At 41.5% G+C, this 24,325-nt stretch overlaps 2 protein-coding genes across 2 annotated transcripts in view; both read right to left on the bottom strand.

Moving 5' to 3' along the window:
- Window positions 1-10,180, bottom strand: part of CATSPER3 (cation channel sperm associated 3) — a 46,857-nt gene extending 36,677 nt beyond the window's left edge. Inside the window, exons 1-2 of the mRNA XM_025388146.1 lie at window positions 9,591-10,180; window positions 7,405-7,558 (exon numbers count right to left, since the gene is read on the bottom strand). Coding sequence (XP_025243931.1) covers window positions 7,405-7,558; window positions 9,591-9,688 — 252 coding nt within the window. The 5' untranslated portion in view covers window positions 9,689-10,180. The remainder of the gene's footprint in view (window positions 1-7,404; window positions 7,559-9,590) is intronic.
- A 6,883-nt stretch (window positions 10,181-17,063) lies between these two features.
- The window catches only part of PCBD2 (pterin-4 alpha-carbinolamine dehydratase 2), a 49,497-nt gene continuing 42,235 nt past the window's right edge, over window positions 17,064-24,325 (bottom strand). The window contains exons 3-4 of the mRNA XM_025388150.1: window positions 19,463-19,543; window positions 17,064-17,684 (exon numbers count right to left, since the gene is read on the bottom strand). Coding sequence (XP_025243935.1) covers window positions 17,589-17,684; window positions 19,463-19,543 — 177 coding nt within the window. The 3' untranslated portion in view covers window positions 17,064-17,588. The remainder of the gene's footprint in view (window positions 17,685-19,462; window positions 19,544-24,325) is intronic.

The following is a 24,325-nucleotide window of genomic DNA, read 5'->3' as shown; positions in this document are numbered from 1 at the left end:
CATGGCTCACTACAGCCTTGACCTCCTGAGCTCAAGCAGTCCTCCTGCCTCAGCCTCCTGAGTAGCTGGGACTATAGGCACATGGCACCATGCCTATTTTTTTGTTTGTTGTTGTTGTTGTTGTTTCCCCAGAGAGACTGGGTCTCACTATGTTACCTGTGCTTTCTTTCTTTTTTTTTTTTCTTTTTTTTTTTTTTTTGTCTTTTTTATACGCTTTCCTACATTTCTGAATTTGCTTCTTTCTTGATTCAGTGTTCACTGGGTTGCTATAGACCTTTGGCTATTTTCCAGAGCTCTGGCAGTTTTTGCTCCTTTTTTTAGATGTTTCTCTGGATAGACAAACCTTGGAGTTACCTACTCTGCCATTTTCACTGACATCACACCCCTCTTTCATTTTTGAAGGATAGTTTTTCTAGATGTAGAACTTTTGATTGATACTCCTTTTTTTGCAGCACTTTAACTATGACATCCCATTGCCTCTGGCTGCCATGGTTTCCGGTAAGAAATCAGCTGTTAATCTTACAGAGGATTTCTTTTCTGTGATACATTGGTGGCCTCAAATTCTCTTGTCTTTGTCTTTCAACAATTTGAATATGATGTGTCTAGGTGTAGATCTCTGAGTTTATCCTACTTGGAGTTCATTGATTTCTTGGATGTGCAGATTAATGTCTTTCATCAAATTTGGGAAGTTTCTGCCCGTTATTTCTTCATATATTCTTTCTGTCCTTTCTCTCCTACTCCTTCTGGGACATGTATTACATACATGTTTTTATGTTTGATGATGTCCTACAAGTCTGTGTTCACATTTTTATTCATTCTTTTTTTCTGTTCCTCAGATTGGAGAATCTCAGTTGACCTACTTTCCTGTTGATTCTTTCTTCAAACAGCTCAGATCTGCTGATAAGTTCCTCTAGTGAATTTCTCATTTCCATTATTGTACTTTTCAACTACATAATTTCTATTTAACTATTTTTAATCATTTATATCTGTTTATTCATATTCTCTGTTTGGCAAGACACTGTTCTCATATTTTCCTTTAATTCTTTAGATATGATTTTCTTTAGTTCCTTGAACATATTTATAATACCTGGGTTTGGGGGGCTGTTTGTTGTTGTTGTTGTTTTGAGATGGTCTTGCTCTGTCACCTAAGCTGGAGTACAGTGGCGTGATCATGGCTCACTGAAGCCTCAACCTCCTAGGATCAAGCAATCCTCCCACCTCAGCCTCCCAAGTAGGTGGGACCACAAGCATGCACCACCAGACAAGCTAATTTTTAAATTTTTTGTAGAGATGGGGGTCTCCCTATGTGGGCAGGTTGGTCTTGAACTCCTGGGCTCAAGCAATCCTCCCACTTTAGCCTCCCAAAATGCTGGAATTATAGACATAAGCCACAGTTGCCCAGCTGCTTTAAACTTTTTGACTAATAATTCCAACAAATGAGCTTCTTCAAGGAATTTTTTTTTTTTTTTTTTTTTGAGACAGAGTCTCACTCTGTCACCCAGGCTGGAGTGCAGTGGTGCAATCTTGGCTCACTGCAACCTCTGCCTCCCGGGTTCAAGAGATTCTCGTGCCTCAGCCTCCCAGGTAGCTGGGATTATAGGTGCCCACCACCACACCCAACTAATTTTTGTATTTTTAGTAGAGATGGGGTTTCACCATGTTGGCTAGGCTGATCTCAAACTCCTGAACTCAGGTGATCCACCTGCCTCGGCCTCCCAAAGTGCTGGGATTACAGGCATGAGCCACTGCGTCCAGCCAATATTTTCTATTAATTGCTTTTCTCCTTCTTGTGTATGAGCCATACACTCTTGTTTCTTTGCATGTCTCATGATTTTGTTGTTGAAAATTGAACATTTTACATAATATAATGTTGCAACTCCAAAATCACACCCTCCCCTCTCCCCAGGGTTTGTTGTTGCTGTTCTTTTTTCTTTTCTTTATTAAATTGACTTTCCTGAACTGATTCTGTAAAGTCTATATTCTTTGTCATGTGTGGCCACCAAGGTTTCTGTTCAATTTAATGGCCTACTAATAGTTGGATAGAAATTTTCTTAAATGGCTGAAATCAGTAAGCCTCTTGCCAAGGGGGCTCTGTGGAGGCACATGTTCAATGCTCTAGCAACTTACCACTCTGCCTCAGCCTTCATTTCCTGTTTGCACAGATCCTCAAGGTTAGCCAGAGGTGAGAGATCAGGGCTCTCTCACATCTTTCCCTGCACCTTCAGTGGAGTTCCCAGAAGTGTTAATAATTTCTCAGTTTCACAGTTAACCAGGGGCTTTCATACATGTTATTTTCAATGGCTGCACCACCACCCTGTAAGTTGTATATTAATTATATCATTTTACAAACGTTACAGACAAACCACAGAGAGCTTAAGTAACTTGTCCAAATTCTCAGTTAGTAATAAGGTAGGAAGCTGGGGCTTGAACCCAAATCTGTATGACCCCAAAGTCTGCACATCACAGAACATCTCCTAGGCTTGCAAACCAGGTCCCTAAACCAGGATACATGCTTACTGACCCTTATGGCCTCAGGAGGGCAATCAGAGGATTAGGCTCCTCAATTTGTCTCTTTCCCTGACCCCTGCCATCATACCTAACATGATGTTCCACAGACCATGGCCAATCTCTGGATTTGTAGTGTGGAATTCACTGCCATACCTACATGTTAACAGAAGTGGTGCCAAGTGGATCTGACACATTTTAAGCATTAATTGTGGTATCCCACCACCTTGACTGCCTCTGATACTACACTAAGTTTATGCTAACCTTTTCATCCCCAAGAAGGAAATTTGTTATTTATCCTAAAGGAAGTTAAGAAGAGTATATATTTAACCTTTTTATTGCAAAATAAACACACATATAGAACCACATGAACAAATATATAGCCTAATAAATTATTTCAAGGCCAATATCCCTGTAACTACCACCTAGGTCAAGAAATAGAACTCTGCCATCCCAGAAGCCCCTCATGTGCCCCACATCCCAATTACAACTCCCTCCCCCCAAAATTAACCACTATCCAAATTTTATAGTAATTAATTCCTTGTATTTCTTTTTTTTTTAAATAAACATGGTGATAGTTTTTATATAATTACTTTGTGTAACATTTTAAGCAATAAACAGATAAATATTTTAGTAAATGTAATAGAACAAAGTATTTCTTTATAGATAGAAATTCGTGTATGCATCCCTAGAACTAATAAGTAGTCTTGCCACTTTATAAATTTTTAAAATTTTGGTGTATCTTTTAATTCCCCCATTCCTTTTTCTTTTCTTACAATTTATCTGTTAAAGAACCTGGGGAGTTTGACTTGTAAAATTTCCCAGTCTGGATTTTGCTGAGTGCACGCTCATGGTAGAGTTCAGCATATCCCTCTGGCCTCCATATTTCCTGAACTCTGGCAAGATTAGAGGTGCTGTTCTTTTATAGATGGCACATAATTTCTGGTTGTCTATCTTTTTATGATGGTAGCAGCCACTGATGCTCAGTGCCTAGATCAATTACTTCCTTGGGCATTGAAAAACTGTGATATTCTATCATTTCTTTTTCATTTATTAAGGGGGACACATCTATAAAAAGATGTTTCCTCTCACCTACTATATGGTTACTCAGTATTGCAGTTCACATAAGGTCAGTAATGCTTGACTCTCTCCCTTAATTTACTAATTATCAAGATAAAGGATTAGCTCCTTCTCATCCTCCAAAAGTGGACAGTTTGTTTTGGGGTATCATTATAACCTCATAGATTATTTTATGACTTTCAATACATGGCAATTATTATTCTCATTGGAGCTCAAACTGTCCCATCTTTGACCAGTAGGACTCTTCACACAGTCTCCTCAGACTTTCGACATGACCCCAGTAGTCTTTGATAGCTTCTTTGCTACATCTATGACAAGATAATCCTGGCTCATCTCATGTACCTCCTGCCCTAGACTGGAATTGGTTATTTCTCAAAGAAGTCCTAGATTCTCTCTTCCATGAGTATCCTGGTTCTTAAGAACACAGGAGGTGACAGAAATAAACTGTCCCATAATTACTCAATTGCCTTATCCTGTATTACAAACATACAAGTCTCAGAATAACACTACTAATAGTGTTGCCACTAAGTTGATTACTGAAAATGATTTTGAAACTTTTTATATTGGCTTTCCCCATTGTCTCCCATTTTTTAGTCATACTCTAACTTCACTGTCAGAGGATACACTCATTATATACTATATTCTCTCTGCTAAACCACAATTAATATTAGTTCTACAAATAACTACATATTTAATGCTCATCTTCAGTCCTAACACTGATGCTTCTCTAGTCATTTTGGTTGGCTGAAACTTATTCTTTAGTAAATTACTAAGGAAAGGCTCATAGAAACAATATTCCCCATTTTGAATATTGATTAATTTGTCTGTGTCCTTTATACTCGAAAGTCAATTTTTCTGATCTAAAATTCTTGGTTTACATTTTCTTTGCTGAAGTATCTTAAATATGTAACTCTGTTTTCTTTTGGCATATTACCATAGCAAAGTCTGAAGATAAGTGATTGTCTTCTTATAAGCCACATTGCCGTGATATTTACTTTCCTTCACCCCCTCTTTCCTTTGAAATCCAATAATTTTACTAGAATATGTTTTGGTGTTTATTGTTCAAAGTCTTTATTCTCAGGTATGCAATGTGTGCTCTTTTAACACATAGTTCCAAATCTTTTGTTTCAGGTAACTTTTCTTGGATTATAGATGTCAGCGTTTGTTCTGTTCCTTTGCTTTGTTTCTGTTTTGCTTCAAATTCAGGGGCTCCTATTGTCCTTACGCTGGATTTTTTTTTTTCCCCATCTTCAATGTTCATCATTTTCTCTTGAAACCTTTCATCTCTTCATTTCTAATTGATTTAAAAAATTTCATACATTTAATCCTATATTTCTCTTAAGTTATTATCTGTTGCAATTAATTGCTCTTAGTCTATTTTAGTCTTTATTCTTGAAATTTTTCTTTTATTTCTAATTCTTTCCTGAGTTTTGTCTTTTCACTTCTGTTCTTTCCTATCTTGTATCACTTTCTTAAACATCTGGCTTGTTTTAAAATCATATGCTACAGTCTTTCCCTGTTTTGTAGGCATGTCTTTGTGGTGGGCTTTAATGATCTACGGGTTAAGTATCTCTTATCTGAAATGCTTGGGAACAGAAGTGTTTTGGATTTCAAATTTTTTGGATTTTGGAATATTTGCATTATCTTTACCAGTTGAGCAACTCACATCTGAAAATCTGAAATCCAAAATTTCCTTTGAGTGTCACGTCAGTGCTCAGAATGCTCAGAATGTTTCGTATTTTGGAGCATTTCAGGTTCAAGATTTTCAAATTTAGGATGCTCCGCCTGTATGAGGGGATTATTCTCTACTTTATTCTCTTTTTTCTTACAGTAATTTTGTATGAGACTTTATCTCAACCCTTTTTTTTTTCTAAAAACACAACTATAGCAGCATCAATCCTTTTCTATTGTGCTGTTTTACATAAAATCTGTTTTCTTGATCTTTTAGAAGATTATGTGGTTCTAACCTCACTGAGCTCATTCTTCTGCTTTTGTGTTGTTTAAAAATGCAGTAGCTTGATTTTTGAGGTATCCTGGATCCTCCTCCAATTTTATCTGAACCTTCTCTTCCTTCATCTCTATGTCTCCAACCTGCTCAATTTTTATTCCATTTCCAATATTTATCCTAACTGTGGGATCCTGTCTTTAAAAAGACCTCTAGCTGGTCTGCTTTGAAAATTCATACCATTTGCTGCTCTAGCCCCTTCAAAAATTACCAGAACCTCTTGATCTAGCCCAGTATTGGATTAGGCAATACCGTTCCTGATATCAAATGCTGTTCTCACATCAGCCCATCACACTTTCTGATGAATAAATAATGGCTTCCCTCTGTTTCTTCCCCCACAGAGGCTAATACTATTCAGTTCTTGTGGCTTATAGTAAGGAAACTACCTAGCTTTGTTGTAAATGCTGCCTATGGGTTCGTGGCTTTGCTACCTAGTTGCTCTGGGGTTTTTTGGTCGGTTGTTTGGGACAAGGTCTCACTCTGTTGCCGAGGCCAGAGTGCAGTGGTGCAATCACAGTTCACTGCAGCCTCAAACTCCCAGGCTCAAGCAATTCTCCCACCTCAGCCTCTAGAGTAGCTGGGACTCAAGGTATGCACCACCATGCCCAACTTTTATTTTTTTCTAATAGAGATGGGAGGGGCCAGGCGCGGTAGCTAACACCTGTAAACCCAGCACTTTGGGAGGCCGAGGCGGGCGGATCACGAGGTCAGGAGATCGAGACCATCCTGGCTAACACAGTTAAACCCCGTCTCTACTAAAAATACAAAAAATTAGCCGGGCATTGTGGAAGGCACCTGTAATCCCAGCTACTCGGGAGGCTGAGGCAGGAGAATGGCGTGAACCTGGGAGGCAGAGCTTGCAGTGAGTCGAGACTGCGCCACTGCACTCCAGCCCAGACGACAGAACGAGACTCCGTCTCAAAATAAAAGAGAGATGGGAGTTCCACTTTGTTGCCCAGGCTTGCTCTGTTTCTGAGAGGAGATTCAAGGAGACTTACAAACCATGTCGCTGGCCAGGCGCGGTGGCTCATGCCTGTAATCCCAGTACTTTGGGAGCCCGAGGCGGGCAGATCACTTGAGGTCAGGAGTTCAAGACCATCCTGGCCAACATGGCAAGACCCTGTCTCTACTAAAAACACAAAAATTACCCAAGCTTGGTGGTATGTGCCCGTGATCCCAGCTACTCAGGAGGCTGAGGCAGGAGAATCGCTTGAACCTGGGAGGCAGAGGTTGCAGTGAGCCAAGATAGCACTATTGCACTCCAGCTTGGGCAACAGGGCGAGACTCCGTCTCAAAAAAAAAGGAAAAAAAACCCCACCAAGTCACCACTGCTGCTCTTGCCACCCTCTTCCTAGATTTGAGAGTATTTTTAGAATTCTACGGGAAACTTCTTGAAGCAAAATACCTTAAAAATCTTATAATGGCCGGGCACAGTGGCTCACGCCTGTAATCCCAGCACTTTGGGAGGCTGAGGCGGGTGGATCACGAGGTCAAGAGATCAAGACCATCCTGGCCAACATGATGAAACCCCGTCTCTACTGAAAATACAAAAATTAGCTGGGCGTGGTGGCATGCACCTGTAGTCCCCGCTATTCGGGAGGCTGAGGCAGAGGAATCGCTTGAACCTGGGAGGTGGAAGTGGAGGTTGCAGTGAGTCGAGATCACGCCACTGGACCCCAGCCTGACAGAGCAAGACTCTGTCTCGGAAAAAATAAAATAAAATAAAATAAATAAAAAATAAAAAATCTTATAATGTTTCCAGAAATAAAGCATGTTTTAAAAAATAAGAAAATGGACCCAGTTTGTCTGCTTACCTCAAGAAGTCTGAACAAGCGGTATCTTATTTCATAACTGGTCCACAAGGCCATAAAAAAGCCATTCGATGTGACAGTGCTAATCATAATTATCTTAAAGAAACGGCTCATTATGACTTTCTTCACAAATGCCCGACACTCATCATCTTTCCTCCTGTCAAAAAGTTGAATATGAAGTACGGTTACAGTACAACAGAGCTAGATCCCCACATAATGCATATCTTTTTGTAGGGACAAGGCTCTGCTTTCTCCCTTGTGTGAATATAAATTTACATATACTTTTAAATAGCAATGAAATGTTGAATAAATGACCACTGACATACATATGATGGTCATGGATACTCTGACCCCACTCAGTTACTTAGTTCCCTCTCCCTGGACCTCTGAAAAAGAATGGTCACCACTCCTTCTCCAGCAAAACAAAGTGTCATCTTCATTTACTCAACAAATCTTTATTGAGTGGCAACTACATATCAAGCAATATAGTAGGCACTGGGAACACAGTGTGAGCAAGACTAAATATTGCCAGTCTACTAAGCAAAACTGATAATCATCAAATAATCATCCATACACATGCTCACATCAATAAAAAAACTGAACACCCCAAGAGAAAATGGGCACACAATCTATTCGTGAAATAAATACCAAAGACCAATAAACTTCTCCAAATATGTTTTATAGCAATACTAATCAGGGAGATGCAAAGTAAAACCATTATTTTTGTTTACAAAATTAGCAAAGACTTAAACATGGTAAGATCCAATGCTGGCAACAGTGTAGCATGATTAAGCACTCTCAAAAACTGCCAGAGGCATAAAAACTGACCAGCCCTTTTGAAAAACCTTAGAACCATTCATTCTCTGACCCAAGAGAATATAACCTGAAATGAAATAACTTCAACTAAAAATGTCTATCTCAGTATTATTTCCAGTACTGAGAAGCTTGAAAACAATTTAAACATCTAACAAAAAGGACTGGGTAAGTAAATTATGGTATGTCCGTCCCGTGAAATACAGGCACTAAAATATGTCTATGCATTTTTCAGGATTTAGAAAAATATTTATGATCCATTTTTATTTCTTGTTTTGTTTTTGTGTGCAGCAAAACACAAAAATCAAAGATACAAAATTCTCTGTTCAAAATTATCTCACCTGTGCAAAAATCAGCAGGTAGAAAAACATCAGCAGGAAATATGCCAAAATTTTAACAGTGTCTGTCTATGAATGGTGAGGTTATAGGTGATTCTTTTTCCTGTTTATTTCCATTTATCTGTGCTTTGCAATTTTTCTCAAAGAGTACGTATTACTGTTTCCCATTATATGTTACAAATAAAATGAATGCATTCTCATAACAGTTAAAAAATATAGAATATATATTCTTTTCTTTTTTTTTTTTGAGACAGAGTCTCGCTCTGTCACCTAGGCTGGAGTGCAGTGGTGCAATCTCGGCCCACTGCAACCTCCATCCCCCCAAGCGATTCTCCTGCCTCAGCATCCCGAGTAGCTAGGACCACAGGTGGACACCATCACTCCCAGCTAATTTGTATATATTTTTTTAAATTTATTATTATTATTATACTTTAAGTTCTAGGGTACATGTGCATAACGCGTAGGTTTGTTACATATGTATACTTGTGCCATGTTGGTGTGCTGCACCCATCAACTCGTCAGCACCCATCAACTCATCATTTACATCAGGTTTAACTCCCAGTGCAATCCCTCCCCCCTCCCCTAATTTGTATATTTTTAGTGGAGATGGGGTTTCGCCATGTTGGCCAGGCTGGTCTCAAACTCCTGACCTCAAGTGATACACCCCAGCCTCCCAAAGTGCGGGGATTACAGGTGTGAGCCACTGCACCCAGCCAGAATGTATATACTTTTCTAATATATCAAGATATGTAATTTTCATTATCTGATTTCAGATGGGGTCTATTACAAAAAAAGAGAAAAGCCTTCAGATTATCTAACAGTCATAATAGAAAAGGACAAAATGAGTCAAACTGGTCATTCAAGTCTACAAGGCACATAACAGTATGCGAACCTCACCAATCACAGACTCCAGATTGTCAAGGACATGCAACTTATTTTTAAGTGTCTGAGGGAAGAGGCTGAGAGAACGCTGACACCCTGCCCTCACACTTCCACTTGCACATTTCTTAACAGGCAACAGAAACAGATAATATTTACTTAAATTTCTTGAATGTTGGACAAAATCCCACCGATGTAGTATCAACTGGTGAACTAGAAAGGACTCTTGACTGGCTCTGGCGACGGTGTTGAGACATTTTCCAAATTTTTCAACTTTTATTCCTTGCTTTTAGCATCCAACAGAAAATCTCTACTTAGGGATTCTCTTTAGCGTCTGGATTCTGAAAGGCAGCAGAGAAGGGGCCACGAAGGGAATCCTTGCTTTATGAGGTCACTCTTGGGCATTCCGTTGCATCACCAGTCTGCAGGCACCTGAAGTGGGGAGCTCCCAAGTGGGTCTATCATGGATTCTCTCTTCCCAAGGAGACTGTGCCTCCATTCAGCAAGAAGGCTATGGGCACCCAGCAATCACGAGGCTCTGGGTTAAAGCTAGAATTCACTAGAAACAGACCACACAAAGGCCCTCACTTCAAGAGGTGCCCCCAGCTGATAGACACAGGCCCTTAATAATGTGTTAGAAAATGTTAAGGGTCATATAAGGGGGAAAAGCAAGTTCTCTGGGCTCTAAGGGAAAGAGAGCACATCCAGGGCACAGCACTGGAAACACCTGGAAGGACAAGAAAAGATTGTGATGGGTTTGACTTAGAACAAAAGAAAACAAGAGAAGCAAAGAAGGTAATATTGAGGTAGGGATAGTGGCTCACACTTATAATCCCAGCAACTTGGGAGGCTAAGGTGGGAGGATCACTTGAGGCTAGGAATTTGAGATCAGCCTGGGCAACATAGTGAGATCCCCATCTCTGAAAAAAACATAAGAAATAAATATTAGCAGTGAGGCACAGTGGTTCACGCCTGTAATCCCAGCACTTTGGGAGGCCAAGGCAGGCAGATCACTTGAGGTCAGGAGTTCAAGACTAGCCTGGCCAACATGGTGAAACCCCGTCTCTACTAAAAAAATTACAAAAATTAGCCAGGCATGGTGGCGGGTGCCTATAATCCCAGCTACTCAGGAGGCTGAGGCTGGAGAATCACTTGAGCCCAGGAGGTGGAGACTGCAGTGAGCTGAGATAGTGCCATTGCACTCCAGCCTGAGTGACAAAAGCAAAACTCCGTGTCAAAAAAAAAAGGAAATAAAAATTAGCCATGGGAGGCTGAGGCAAAAGGGTCACTTGAGCCCAGGAGTTCAAGACCAGCCTGGGCAACATAGTGAGACTGTCTCTACAAAAAATAAAAATAATAAAAATCAGGTGGGTGTGGTGGCTGGCACCTGTAGTCTCAGCTACCAGGGAAGCCGAGGTGGGAGGATCACTTGAGTCCAGGAGTTGGAGGTTACAGTGAGCTGTGATCACACCACTGCACTCCAATCTGCATGACAAAATGAGATTCCATCTCTAAAAAAAAAAAAGGAGGCAATATAAACCCTGAGTTGGCTAACTGCAGGCATGGGATGGGATGTGCACATATAAACCACCTAAACAGAATATAAAGAGTGAGCCCATCAGGCAAAGATGTTTTAAGTACAAAAGTAATAGGGATTTTTGCTCTGTTCAATTCTCAGGATTAATATATTCTCCCCACTCACCTTCTCCTAACTCCTTTGGCTTTTAGGGCAAATCAGGACAGTGGGATCTGGGTAGCCCTGTGTTGAATTAAATGTTCAGTGGCTAAATTGGTCAGTTTCCTGGACAACAAAGTTCTTGGGCTGTAAGAAAAGGAAGTAACCGTCCCACCATCTCTGCTGTCCCTGGTATTCTACAACAAGTATATATGACCATTCGTGGTAGGAAAATACTCTTGTGGGCAACCAGTATTTCCCAATACTGAACTGGGAAATAACATCTTACGTACTCATTTTCTCCATTTAAAATTATCAACAGCAAAGTTGTAAGAATCACTGTGATTAATGTCCCCACAATTCAAACTTTAGCCCCATCTTCTCCCTCTACATTGTTTCCCTCAGGGATCAGCTCCTCCTATAACTCCTGCTATATCCTTTAGTTATATGCCCCTACTGTCTCAGGGCTCCTGCCCAACATCCATCCACAGGGGCCTCCTGGGGCAGCTGCTCCAAGAGAGCCCACATCAGCTCTCCATCTTTTTCCACCTGCCCTGATATGTCACTGTGCCCAATCCCCTAGGGCACACAGAAGGCCCTCAGTAAGTGTGTGCCATATGAATACACAAAATAATGGCATCAGGGATCCCTGTGCTCACGCAACGTAGCTAGGCACAACAGGATTTCATCTCCAGGAAACTCAGTAGTACACTTTTCTGACTTCCCTCTTTAAGCACCAAAACATACCTTCAGGGAAAAACAGAAAAGAGATTAAAAATGTAAAGAATTATTTCATGCTGCTGGAGAGGTGAGGGGAGGTAGCCCACTGAAAGTGACAGAGAAGAGCCCAGTTGTTCTTGGTGTACTACATCCACACAGCCACAGATGAATGCTGTTTCTGAAGCCAATGATGAAGACTTTAGTCTGAAAATGAAACTCCAGCTGAGTGAGCGGAAAGAAACAGGAAATCAGGTGACAAGCTGATCCAGGGCCTACTGAAATCATACATATCTTCTCATGGATTGGTGGGCAGCATGGGCATCCTAGGATGAGAAGCCCAAGGGCCATCTCCTGTGCCCTTTGAGCAGCAGCTCATGCTCTGCGTGACCTGGGCAACACCATCTCAGCCACAGATAGCCAGGGAGAGTCAGCCATTGGCAGGCGCAGCAGCTTGGTGACTCTGAAGTCCTCTGGACAGTGTCATTAATTTACTAGTCCTGAGTAACTGGCACTGAAACACAAAGCTCACATATGACGGCCAAACCCTATTACAGCTCCAGGTATTTTGCTGATAACTACAAAACTGAAAGCTACAGAGTCCAACTAGAATGTTTCTGAATGCTGTATCAGAAAGTGTACAGATGGCCAGGCGCGGTGGCTCAAGCCTGTAATCCCAGCACTTTGGGAGGCCGAGACAGGCGGATCACGAGGTCAGGAGATCGAGACCATCCTGGCTAACACGGTGAAACCCCGTCTCTACTAAAAAAATACAAAAAGACTAGCCAGGCGTGGTGGCGGGCGCCTGTAGTCCCAGCTACTCGGGAGGCTGAGGCAGGAGAATGGCGTAAACCCGGCAGGCAGAGCTTGCAGTGAGCTGAGATCTGGCCACTGCACTCCAGCCTGAGCGACAGAGTGAGACTCCGTCTCAAAAAAAGAAGAAAAAGAAAAAGAAAGTGTACAGACTGCTCCCTACTAACCCTAGTGGTCCAATAGTTTAATATATTAATGGAGGCAGGCTTGTGTCCAAATACAATGTACATGCTGCTGCCTTTTGTCTATAGCAAAAACATAAACAGCCATGCTTAAGCTATTTATCCAAAGGTTTCCTAAATCCTATCAATGTCAGAAAGTAACCATTATTTTCAGAACTTTCATTAACTTCATTGTAGAAAAGGACATCGTCAACCATGTTGGCCCAGTTTGCTATCTGTGGAGGTCATGCAAGAGGTAATAGGTCATGTCTGTTTAACTCCTCTCTACTCCAGTGATCATTTAGAAAGAAAATAGAGGGAAGCCAAAGCTTACCACATCAGAGAAACCACTGTCATCACGCAAAGATTTGGAGCAGACGGGAACCTGGGGGCCTCCAACTTTGACAATGTCTCTTTTAAGTTGAAACGTGAGTTACTTGAAGCAAGTTTGGTGTTTCATTCTGTCGGAATTTACCACCATGAGCATTTCCATAGACTTCGGATATGGGATCTTTGATTCTCTATAGTAAAGTCTATGAGTTCCAGCAGATGCAGCGACCCGTAACATAGACCTATGTCAAACCCTCATGTAGGTGATAACTAGCAACATCATTCTCACCACTGTAATTATGAGCCATATCCTGCTTTCTCCACTGTGCTACATGTGACATATGTTAACACAGACATCAAGTCTAGCCTCTGAGACTTCCGCTCAAAACAGAGGAAAAGGGTTCCGTTTAGAGTATAGTAAAACAAGTTAAATGACACCACAGAAAGAAACAAACAAATCCAGAAGGCAGAATATTCTACAGCACAACCGACCCAATTTTTGCAATAAATAAATTACATGGGGAAATGGGGAAGGGAGGGGAGCTTGCTCCAGACTGAGAGACTAAAGAGACACAACAACCAGATGCAATGGGTGGGCTTCATATAGATCCTGGATTAGAACCAAATTACTGTCCAAAGACACTCATGACCTTCAGGACAATTTGATTTTGCCTAGGTATTAAGTGTACCAAGGAATCACTTTGTTAGGTATAAAAATGGTACTGTGGGCCGGGCACTGTGGCTCACGCCTGTGATCCCAGCACTTTGGGAGGCCATAGCGGGCAGATCACGAGGTCAGGAGTTTGAGACCAGCCTGGCCAACATGATGAAACCCCATCTCTACTAAGGATGCAAAAAAAAATTAGCCAGGCATGGTGGCACACACCTGTAATCCCAGCTACCTGGGGGGCTGAGGCAGGAGAATTGCTTGAACCTGGGAGGCAGAGGTTGCAATGAGCCAAGATTGTGCCATTGCACTCCAGCCTGGGCAACAGTGTGAGACTCCTCAAAAAAAAAAAAAAAAAAGGTACTGTGGTTTATACAAGAAAATGGCCATATTTTCCATAGATACTTACTGAAGGATACAGGGGTGAAATGATAAGCTATCTGGAATTTGCTTTTAAATACTTTAGCAAAGAAGGAAATGGGGAAAATGAAGCAATTGGGACAAAATCTTGGTAATTTTTATATCTGGGTGATCCGTATATAAGGCTTCAGTGTATTATTCATGTACTTTTGAATATGTTTAAATTTTTTCATGGTTAAAAAATTCCTGTAAATCCAGGTGATGATTCTCAAAAGAAAATTTTTAAAAATGTTGAAAATTGAAGCACTTAACTAAAAATAGTTGGTAATAAAATGTATAGAAGTCCAAATCTGCACTATAGGAAACAGCTTATAAAAACACACAGCTTTATCTTTTCCCTTGAAAGAATTCTAAGAAACAGAAGTTCTAGTGCTAAGAGTCTGGATCCCCTGGCAGCCAGAGAGCCTGGGTGGCTCTCTTCCCTCTTCTCTCCCTGCACACCACATGTCCACGGGGCAACTGACCATACCTGCCTTTCCCTGGCCAGCCAAACCAGCCAGGAACTGGCTTCAGAGAGCTCAGCCTCTGTGCCATGTTCTCGTATGTTTCTCAGGTTTGGGACAAGGGTGACATGGAGAGGGGAAGGTTTGCTTGCTGTAACAAAGAGTGATTTCTCTGGCCCCTAAAGAGAGGTGGGTTTACAAAAATGATCCGTGTTAAATTCCACTACCATGATGCTTCAAGGGACTAACAAATGCTTCATGGATGGATATATCTGCATCGTAATCTCATTAGTAGTATATTCCTGAATTCCTTCAAAGAACACTATTACAATTTTTAAATAATAGATTACTTGATATTGCTTTTCATATCTGTCAGTGATACATGGAGTAAGTAGAGCTCACTACTGAATAATACCCAAGTAGCTTCTAGCTTCAGTGGCTGTAGAACCTCAGTTCAGGAGTCACAACATGCAAATGACAGGGGAAAAATGACCCTTAGTTCCTCCTTAACTCAGTAAGTCAAATAATGAGCTGGTGAGTTCGCTGCTCTCACAGTAAATCTTGTATTGCCACACATTCCTGGAAGCCACGGACAAGACACTTGTCCTCTCCTTCAACTCTCTGTTGAAAGAGAAAAGTAAAGAAAACACACCAAGAGAGCTCATCCAATCTTTGTGACTTGTTTAATCTAATTAATTATTTAAGTAGTAATGGCAGCTAAAATCCAAATTAACTTTAGCTTCATAAGAATTGTTATAGAGGCCAGGTTATAAGGGGCTCAAGCTTATAATCCCAGCACTTTGGGAGGCTGAGACAGGCGGATCACGAGGTCAGGAGATCGAGACCATCCTGGCTAACATGGTGAAACCCCATCTCTACTAAAAAATACAAAAAACTAGCCAGGCGAGGTGGCGGGCGCCTGTAGTCCCAGCTACTCGGGAGGCTGAGGCAGGAGAATGGCGTAAACCCGGAAGACAGAGCTTGCAGTGAGCTGAGATCCAGCCACTGCACTCCAGCCCGGGCGACAGAGCGAGACTCTGTCTCAAAAAAAAAAAAAAAAAAAGAATTGTTATAGGCCGAGCACAGTGGCTCACACCTATAATCCCAGCACTTTAGGAGGTCAAGGCAAGAAGATCATTTGAGCCCACGCGTTCAAGACTAGCCTGGTCTTGAACATAGTGAGACTCCATCTTGTATAATTATTAAAAATAAATTAAAAATTTTAAGTAATTGTTATGACACAGTGGTTCACACCTGTAATCCCAACATTTTGGGAGTCCAAGGCGGGAGGATCACTGGAGCCCAGAAGTTCTAGACCAGCCATGGCAACATAGTAAGACCCTGTCTCCATAAAAAAGTTTTAAAAATAAGCCAGGTGTGGTGGTACATGCCTGTAGCTGCAGCTACTCAGGAGGCTGAGGTGAGAGGATCACTTGAGCCTAAGAGGTCAAGACTACAGTAAGCCATGGCCACACCACTGCACTCCTGCCTGGGCAAAAGAATGAGACCCTGTGTCAAAAAAAAAAACCAAAAAACAAAAAACTGTTATACTGTCTGGGTGCAGTGGCTCACACCTGTAATCCCTGGACTTTGGGAGGCAGAGGTGGGAGGCTTGCTTGAGCCCAAGAGTTCAAGGCCAGCCTGGGCAACACAGGAGACCCCATCTCTACAAAAAATTTTAAAATTAGTCTGGCGTGGTGGCACTTGCCTATAGTCCCAGCTACTCAGGAGGCTGAGGAGGTTGCATGAGCCCAGGAGATTAGGGCTGCAGTGAACCGTGATCCTGCCACTGCACCCCAGCCTGGGAGGCAGAGCGAGACCACGTCGCAAACAGAACAAAACAAAAGAAGAATTGTTATTTAAAGTTAAAACTCACTATTTGTCAAGTTCATAATTCTTTTTCCACCTTACAACTATTCTCCAACACAATGCATTTGTAGTCACCAAAATTGCTTGAATTTCTGGGTTGTAAAATGTGTGAATACTCCCTATCCCAATTTCATAAATTTAAGAATGCCACTTCTGGCCAGGCGCAGTGGCTCATGCCTGTAATCACAGCACTTTGGGAGGCCAAGGCAGGCAGATCACGAGGTCAGTAAATTGAGACCATCCCGGCCAACATGGTGAAACCCCGTCTCTACTAAAAATACAAAAATTAGCTAGGCGTGGTGGCACGTGCCTATAGTCCCAGCTACTCGGGAGGCTGTGGTAGGAGAATCGCTTGAACCTCGGAGACGGAGGTTGCAGTGAGCTGAAATCGCACCACTGCACTCCAGCCTGGCGACAAAGCGAGACTCCGTCTCAAAAAAAAAAGCCACTTCTCCTTCTGAATATTATTAATATAAGTAACTAGGTTGGTTTATCTTAGGTATATGATTAGATAGCATGAAAACTACCTCAAGTTCAAGTTTAAATCATTGCATATTTAAGCACTGATTTTACCAAATGTAATATATAAAGGCAAACTAAATTCACACAACATAAATTGTTATTTTTCTTTTTCTTTTTTTTTTTTTTGCTTCTAGATATGATGCCTTAAGAACAACTCAACAGCCAGGCATGGTGGCTCACGCCTGTAATCCCAGCACTTTGGGAGGCCGAGGTGGGTGGATCACGAGGTCAGGAGTTCAAGACCAGCCTGACCAACATGGTGAAACCCCGTCTCTACTAAAAATACAAAAATTAGCCAGGCGTGGTGGTGCACGCCTGTAATCCCAGCTACTAAAGAGGCTAAGGCAGGAGAATAGCCTGAACCCGGGAGGTGGAGGTTACAGTGAGCTGATATCAGGCCACTGCACTCCAGCCTGGGCAACAGAGCAAGACTCTGTCTGGGAAAAAAAAACAAAAAGAACAACTCTGTTCACATAAATTTCCTTCAACATACATTGCAGCTAAGATGTGTACAAGATTTTACATGTATTTTGGAAGAATTCACACAGAAGCAGCTGCTTTCTCAATAAACTTGGCCAGCTTCACATCTTTTTTGGTCAGTTCACCACAGTCATGTGAGGTGAGAGTTATCTGGACCTAAGAAAAAGAAAAGCAGTTTTTAAAACTCTGAGCAGTAAATCATGGTTATTTTCCTTTGGCAGTTCAGAAATCAGTCTATTATTCAACATTCATATTTCAGAATTAGGGGGATTAAATGATCTAGAAACTACTACATTATGAATAAGCAAAACATTTCCAAAACCCAGTGAACTCCAGGGGCACAGTTTACATCAGGCCTGGCTCAACAGCCACCTTGAAATAAAAAGTTCTCTCCCATGAAGAAGCAATGCAGCTGCCAGAATCTCAAATTTTATTTCTTTAAATAAAAAGAGAGACTGAGGTTCCACTTGAACTCTCATTACTTTAATTACACCAACTATTTTCAGGCCACTGAGAAAAACCAAGCTATCAAATGTAATATCTTAGCAGCAATGTTTGAAAAGCACATTTTGAGGCTGGGCGCGGTGGCTCATGCCTGTAATCCCAGCACTTTGGGAGGCCAAGACGGGCAGATCACGAGGTCAGCAGATCGAGACCATCCTGACTAACATGGTGAAACCCTGTCTCTACTAAAAAATACAAAAAAACTAGCCGGGCGAGGTGGCAGGCGCCTGTAGTCCCATCTACTCGGGAGGCTGAGGCAGGAGAATGGCGTGAACCCGGGAGGCGGAGCTTGCAGTAAGCCGAGATCGCACCACTGCACTCCAGCCTGGGTGACAGAGCGAGACTCCGTCTCAAAAAAAATAATAAAATTTAATTTAATAAATAAATAAATAAAAAGCACATTTTGGCTGGGCACAGTGGCTCACACCTGTAATCCCAGCACTTTGGGAGGCCGAGGCAGGCAGATCACCTGGGTTCAGGAGTTTGAGATCAGCCTGGCCAACATGGTGAAACCTCGTATCTACTAAAAACATAAAAATTACCCGGGCATGGTGGTGCACGCCTGTGATACCAGCTACTCGGGAGGCTGAGGCAGGAGAATCACTTGAACCTGGGAGGTGGAGATTGCAGTGAGTTGTGATGGCACCACTGCACTCCAGCCTGGGCAACAGAGCCAGACTCCACCTCAAAAAAAAAAAGAAAATAAAAAAGGCACATTTCCAAATTAGGGAAGTGGGAGTAAAGGGCAAAATTACGAGCTAAGAGAAGCAACTAGCAAAGAAAAGTTTTGCCTGGTACGAAGGTGCTCTGTATTATTCTAATAAGTCACGTGAGTATTGTGATATTCTCTCTCTTCAAAGATTTTCATAGAGAAGACGTCACAGAAATCTAGATAAGACATTCCAAATGGCATGACCATAAAGGCAAGGACACTTTTGGAGGAACAAGGTTCTTCTCACTGTGCCCCCTCTAAACTTTTTAGTCTGTCCTTTGTCTTAAATAAGGTCAGTTCCTACACAGGATACAAAATTTAACAGTTCTCAAAGCACAGTTCTTGAGCAAATTTATTTCAACGAGATAAACAAGACCATATCTATCTGATTTGCTACCATTTCTTTCAATAATTTGCCTTACGTTTTGACACATATCTGCATGGCTGATACTCCAGTTTAATTCAGGAGCCTCATTTGGCCCAACTTTCTCATATTAGCTTCAGCAGAAAGACAAGCATGAAAATAAAGAGCTTATTCACTGTTCTTAGAAGCAGACCTGAAAATGTGTTACTAATTTGCAATAATACACAGGCATTCTGAGAGAAAGGATAAGACTTTCTTAAGCTCGATGACATTTAGCTGCACAAGATGACAAGGAAGAAAAAGTTTCTTAAACTCTGTAATTAAGGTGATTCCCAAATAAGGCAGTTTAGTTACCTTGTTGTATACATTGAACCATTCTGGGTGATGATTCATCTTCTCTGCTTGTAGGGCAACTCGGGACATAAAGCCAAATGCCTGCATAAGATGAAGTCAAGAGTAATTACTGACATTGTCCTCTACCCTGAGCCTGAGAGACACAACAGAGCAATCCAACCAAATAAAGACATGCAAGGATCCTTGGGGAAGCCTGTGGAAATCAAATATGAAAGGACTGCTCTCTGCAGGCCTCTGGGGTCACAGTGCAGCAGGACTGTGACCTACTGCTGGATGGTGAAAAACTATCAGGCTCAAGTAAACAAACCAGGAAATTGGTCTCACCCAGTGACCCGTCTGGACTATTTAATTGTCCTCAGGACGAGACTCTACAAAATAGCATGAGAATAATTTCCCTTCAACCCAGTGTTCCAGGTCTCACTACCTGGCTCCAAATATTAGGAGCCACTTCTCTTGCAGCTCTGCTCCTTTTGTTTTTAGTGATTGGGCTGCTAACTAACGCAACCCACAAGACTATGGAAAAAGGTCTCCTGAGGGGGTCTTAAGCAAAAGCACCAGCAGAAATGAACAACTTCTTCATCTCACCTCCCAGGCAGGACAGGAACAAATCAAAGACTATTGACACCTAGAGTGAAACAGAAGCCCAGCTTGCCTGCTTGGGTTCTTCCTGCTACTGCCTCACACTGCCATTTCAAGGTGACAGTGCACCCACTGCAGGGCAGAAGGCAAGCCAGGAAATGAGCAGAGGGCTGCACACCAGTAACACGATTAAGTGTCGACTGACGGGGCTCTGTCTTCATACCACAGGGGGAGTGGAAACAATTTTGTTAAGCAGAAGGCAAACTTATCTTGAGAAAAGGGAAAAAACTCATTTTTTTGTTTGTTTTCAATTTTTATGAAGGTAACTGCAAACAATAGGAGAGTCTGTCCCTGTTGTTCCAGAATGCAAAAATACTTGGTAAGACTCTTAGGGTAATGGCACATGAATTACAAAGTTACAGTGGAATTAACAGGGCAGTACCCATTACACCCACGTAAATAAATATTTAACTTCATTAACCCTATCCAGAAAAACCAATATGATGTTAGCTGAGCTAACTAACTCAACCAATTTTGGGATCACCAAATGACCAAAGTGTGCATTTCCTAGTTAACAGTGAGAAATACAGAAGATGCCATTTTAAACAATTCTATATCATTCACTATGGTACCTCTCTCGGAGCCAATTTTATTTGGGATAAAGATTTCCATGTTGACATTTAAGGCCTGAAGGTTTTTCCCTATAGGAAAAGGGAGAAAGTTCAAGCAAAATCCATTTAACCACATATGGAATTATCTGTGGAAAAACAATATTCACTTTCCCAGCCCATCTCATCTCATAAGCTGATTCTCTAGATTATGTGAAGGGAAGGAACAAAAGTCTGGTTTTTGTTTTTATAGAGACAGGGTCTCACTATGTTGCCCAAGCTGGTGGAATGCAGGGGCTGTTTACAGGCGCAATCATAGCTCACTGCAGCCTCAACCTCCTGAGCTCAAGGGATCACTCAAGGGATCCTCCTGCCTCGGCCTCCCAAGTAGCTGGGACTACAGGTGCACGCCACTGTGCCCAGCCAAGAAAGTCTGTTCTAATTATTCAAACATAGAGTTAACCCACATTAAACTACGTGTAAGGAGAATTTCTACTCTGCCTATAATGCCTTATTCTTGTTTAGCATTAGAAGATGTACAACGCTAATCAATATCACTGATAGACAGCAATGCAATTGTTAAGGGCATGGCCTTTTGAGCCAGGGAGTCCTGGATTCAAATCCTGATTCTACCACTTCATTATCATGCAATTTAACTATGAGTCTCAGTTTTCTTTTTTCTTTTTGAGACAGAGTCTCACTCTGCTGCCCAGGCTGGAGTGCAGTGGGACGATCTCGGCTCACAGCAGCCTTTGCCTCCCAGGTTCAAGCGATTCTCTTGCCTCAGCATCCCGAGTAGCTGGGATTACAGGCACCTGCCACCACGCCCAGCTAGTTTTTGTAGTTTTAGTAGACACAAGGTTTCACTAGCTTGGCCAGGCTGGTCTTGAACTCCTGACATTGTGATCCACCCGCCTCAGCCTCCCAAAGTGCTGGGAATATAGGCGTGAGCCACCACGCCTGGCCCTCTCAGTTTTCTTATCAGTAAAATGGAGATAATAATTTTTAAAAGTCATGTGATTACATTCTAATAAACAATGAGATAAGGTATATAAAGGTACTTAGCACAGCACTTGGTACAGAATAAGAGATCGATAATGGCACATACTGCTGTCACTACTGCTTCTGACCAAACTACACAAAGTAAACCTTACAAAACACAATGAGCAGTGAAAAGCTCTCCATGGGCTTGAGAATCTAAGATTCTAGTTGCTGTCTCCCAGCAGAATGGCTCTTTCCTTTTTCCAGTTGTCATGAACAGAGACTTGCACATGTATAGCAAACAAACAGATAATACACTGTGGGGTAACATCCTGATGCACACTGACTGGGGAAAGCAGCTTAATGGCAAGAAATTATGTGTGCACAGTCACTACCCAAGTTCTTACACCCTGTGGTCACAATTTCTTTGAACCACGTCATTCTAAAATGTCCAGTGATGCCTACAATTCCTTGCCATTTCCCATTAGCCAAGTGGATCAAGTGGATGATTGGAACACAGTCAGAAGTGGTCCTCAAATCTTTGACCGCTGGCATACCATCAGTACAGTAGCAAAATCTATTCCATCACAGATATAAGGCTTGAAAGGAAACACATCCACAGCCGAAGGGCATACTGATCAAAGAAAAAGCATCTACCATATCTACATACAATTAAAAAAATGTTAAGACACATCAAAACACCCTCAAATTTGTATTTTCCTCAGCTTTGCATATTTCCCTTCAACCGTCACATAATATTTGCATTTAATAAAATACTACAAAGCCTGATAAACCATTTACACAGGATTTATTCCTAATTATTCCTTGGGGAAAAGAATACTCAGTCTGCTCTGGAAGCAAAAAGACAATTCCATAATCCTTCTTCCATATAACAGAACCAACCAATCCCCAAAATATTTATTTTTAAATCCACAAATTAAAAACATCTATCAAAATATACACTCAAAGAACTACTTCAAGGAATTTAGATGACTGAACAGGAGAGAAAAAAGGCAAAACTCAAACTGAAAGTTTGATTATCTGGAATACAATGAAGAAGATACAATGCCAAAAAGCTGACTTAGCAGATGGTGAAAAGCATCTGCTTCTTTCAAAGATTTCTTTTTACAGTCTTAGCTACTTGCTTATGGGATTCCAGCTGGAATCTAAAGGCTTTGAGCCAACTAAAAGTCAGAAAAGCTAGAAACAGCCAGAAGCAGAATAGACATCACTAACAACCCAGTAAGAGACCCAAGAGGACAGGATCCAGAAAATGGGCAAAATGAAATAGAAATCAACAAGAGTTTAGAAGAACTAGTACAGAATAAATGTATAGGACAAACAAAGGAGATCTAACATAAAGATCGTTGTTGGCCAGGCATGGTGGCTCACACCTGTTGTCCCAGCACTTTGGGAGGCCAAGGTGGGCAGATCACCTGAGGTCAAGAGATCGAGACCATCCTGGCCAACACGGTGAAACCCCATGCCTACTAAAAATACAAAAATTGGCTGGGCGTGGTGGCGCATGCCCGTAGTCCCAGCTACTCGGGAGGCTGAGGCAGGAGAATCGCTTGAACCCAGGAGGCAGAGGTTGCAGTGAGCCAAGATCATGCCACTGCACTCCAGCCTGGTGACAAAGCAAGACTCTGTCTCAAAATATAAAAAAAGAAGACCATGTTGCTACTTAACTGAACAAAAATATGAAACCCCCCAAAATTAGAGTGTAATTTAAGAAAACTATATGACTCAGAATACTTGGGGATAAGAATTTTTTTAAAAATAAGTTTTCCAAAAATAAAGGGTTTAAATCTATAAATTGTAAGAATTCAATCATACGTATATACTGTAGCAAAGTTAAACTCGGAAAATTAAAAAATCCTTTTGGCATCTAATCAAAAAGATCAATTCATCTATAAGGATGAAAAGAATCTGGCCGGGTGCAATGGCTCATGCCTGTAATCTCAACACTTTGGGAAGCCAAGGCAGGCAGATCACTTGAGGTCAGGAGTTCGAGACCAGTCTGGCCAACATGGCAAAACCCCATCTCTACTAAAAATACAAAAATTAGCTGGATGTGGCAGTGCACACCTGTACTCCCAGCTACTCGGGAGGCTGAGGCAGGAGAATTGCTTGAACCCAGGAGGCGGAGGTTGCAGTGAGCCAAGATCACACCACTGCACTCCAGCCTGGGCGACAAAGCAAAACCCTGTCTCAAAAAAAAAAAAAAAAGAATCTGCTGACTTCAAACATTCTCATATCAACATTCAACATTATAAGTCAGAGGAGCAAGACCTACAAAAATTTTAGGAAATGGAAGTTGAAAACCAGGAATTTTATACCCAGCTAAGCTGTTGTTCAATAAATACAAAAGACAGACATTTTAGAAATGCAATAACTCAGGGAATAATTCTCACTTATCCTTCTTGAGGAAACTATTAAAGGATGAACTATAAGTAACTATGAGATGAACGGAGAAACTATACCAAAGGTATTAGCAGTAAGCAATATATTCATTCAGTTCTAGGAATACATTTAAAACAACTGTGGGAATTACAGTTACAGAATGGAATGCGTATGTTATGAGCTATTAAAGGAGTTTAAAAGAGAAAGGACAAGATGAGGAAGGTACGTAAAAGTAAACAAAATCTTTGAAAGATGAAAGATCAAGTTAGAGACATAAGTATATTTAAATGTG

This window comes from Theropithecus gelada, chromosome 6 (genome assembly GCF_003255815.1).
Source record: "Theropithecus gelada isolate Dixy chromosome 6, Tgel_1.0, whole genome shotgun sequence".
NCBI classification, from domain to species: domain Eukaryota; kingdom Metazoa; phylum Chordata; class Mammalia; order Primates; family Cercopithecidae; genus Theropithecus; species Theropithecus gelada.
Note: the sequence above shows the minus strand (reverse complement) of the source record. Positions and strands in the feature narration are given on the sequence as shown.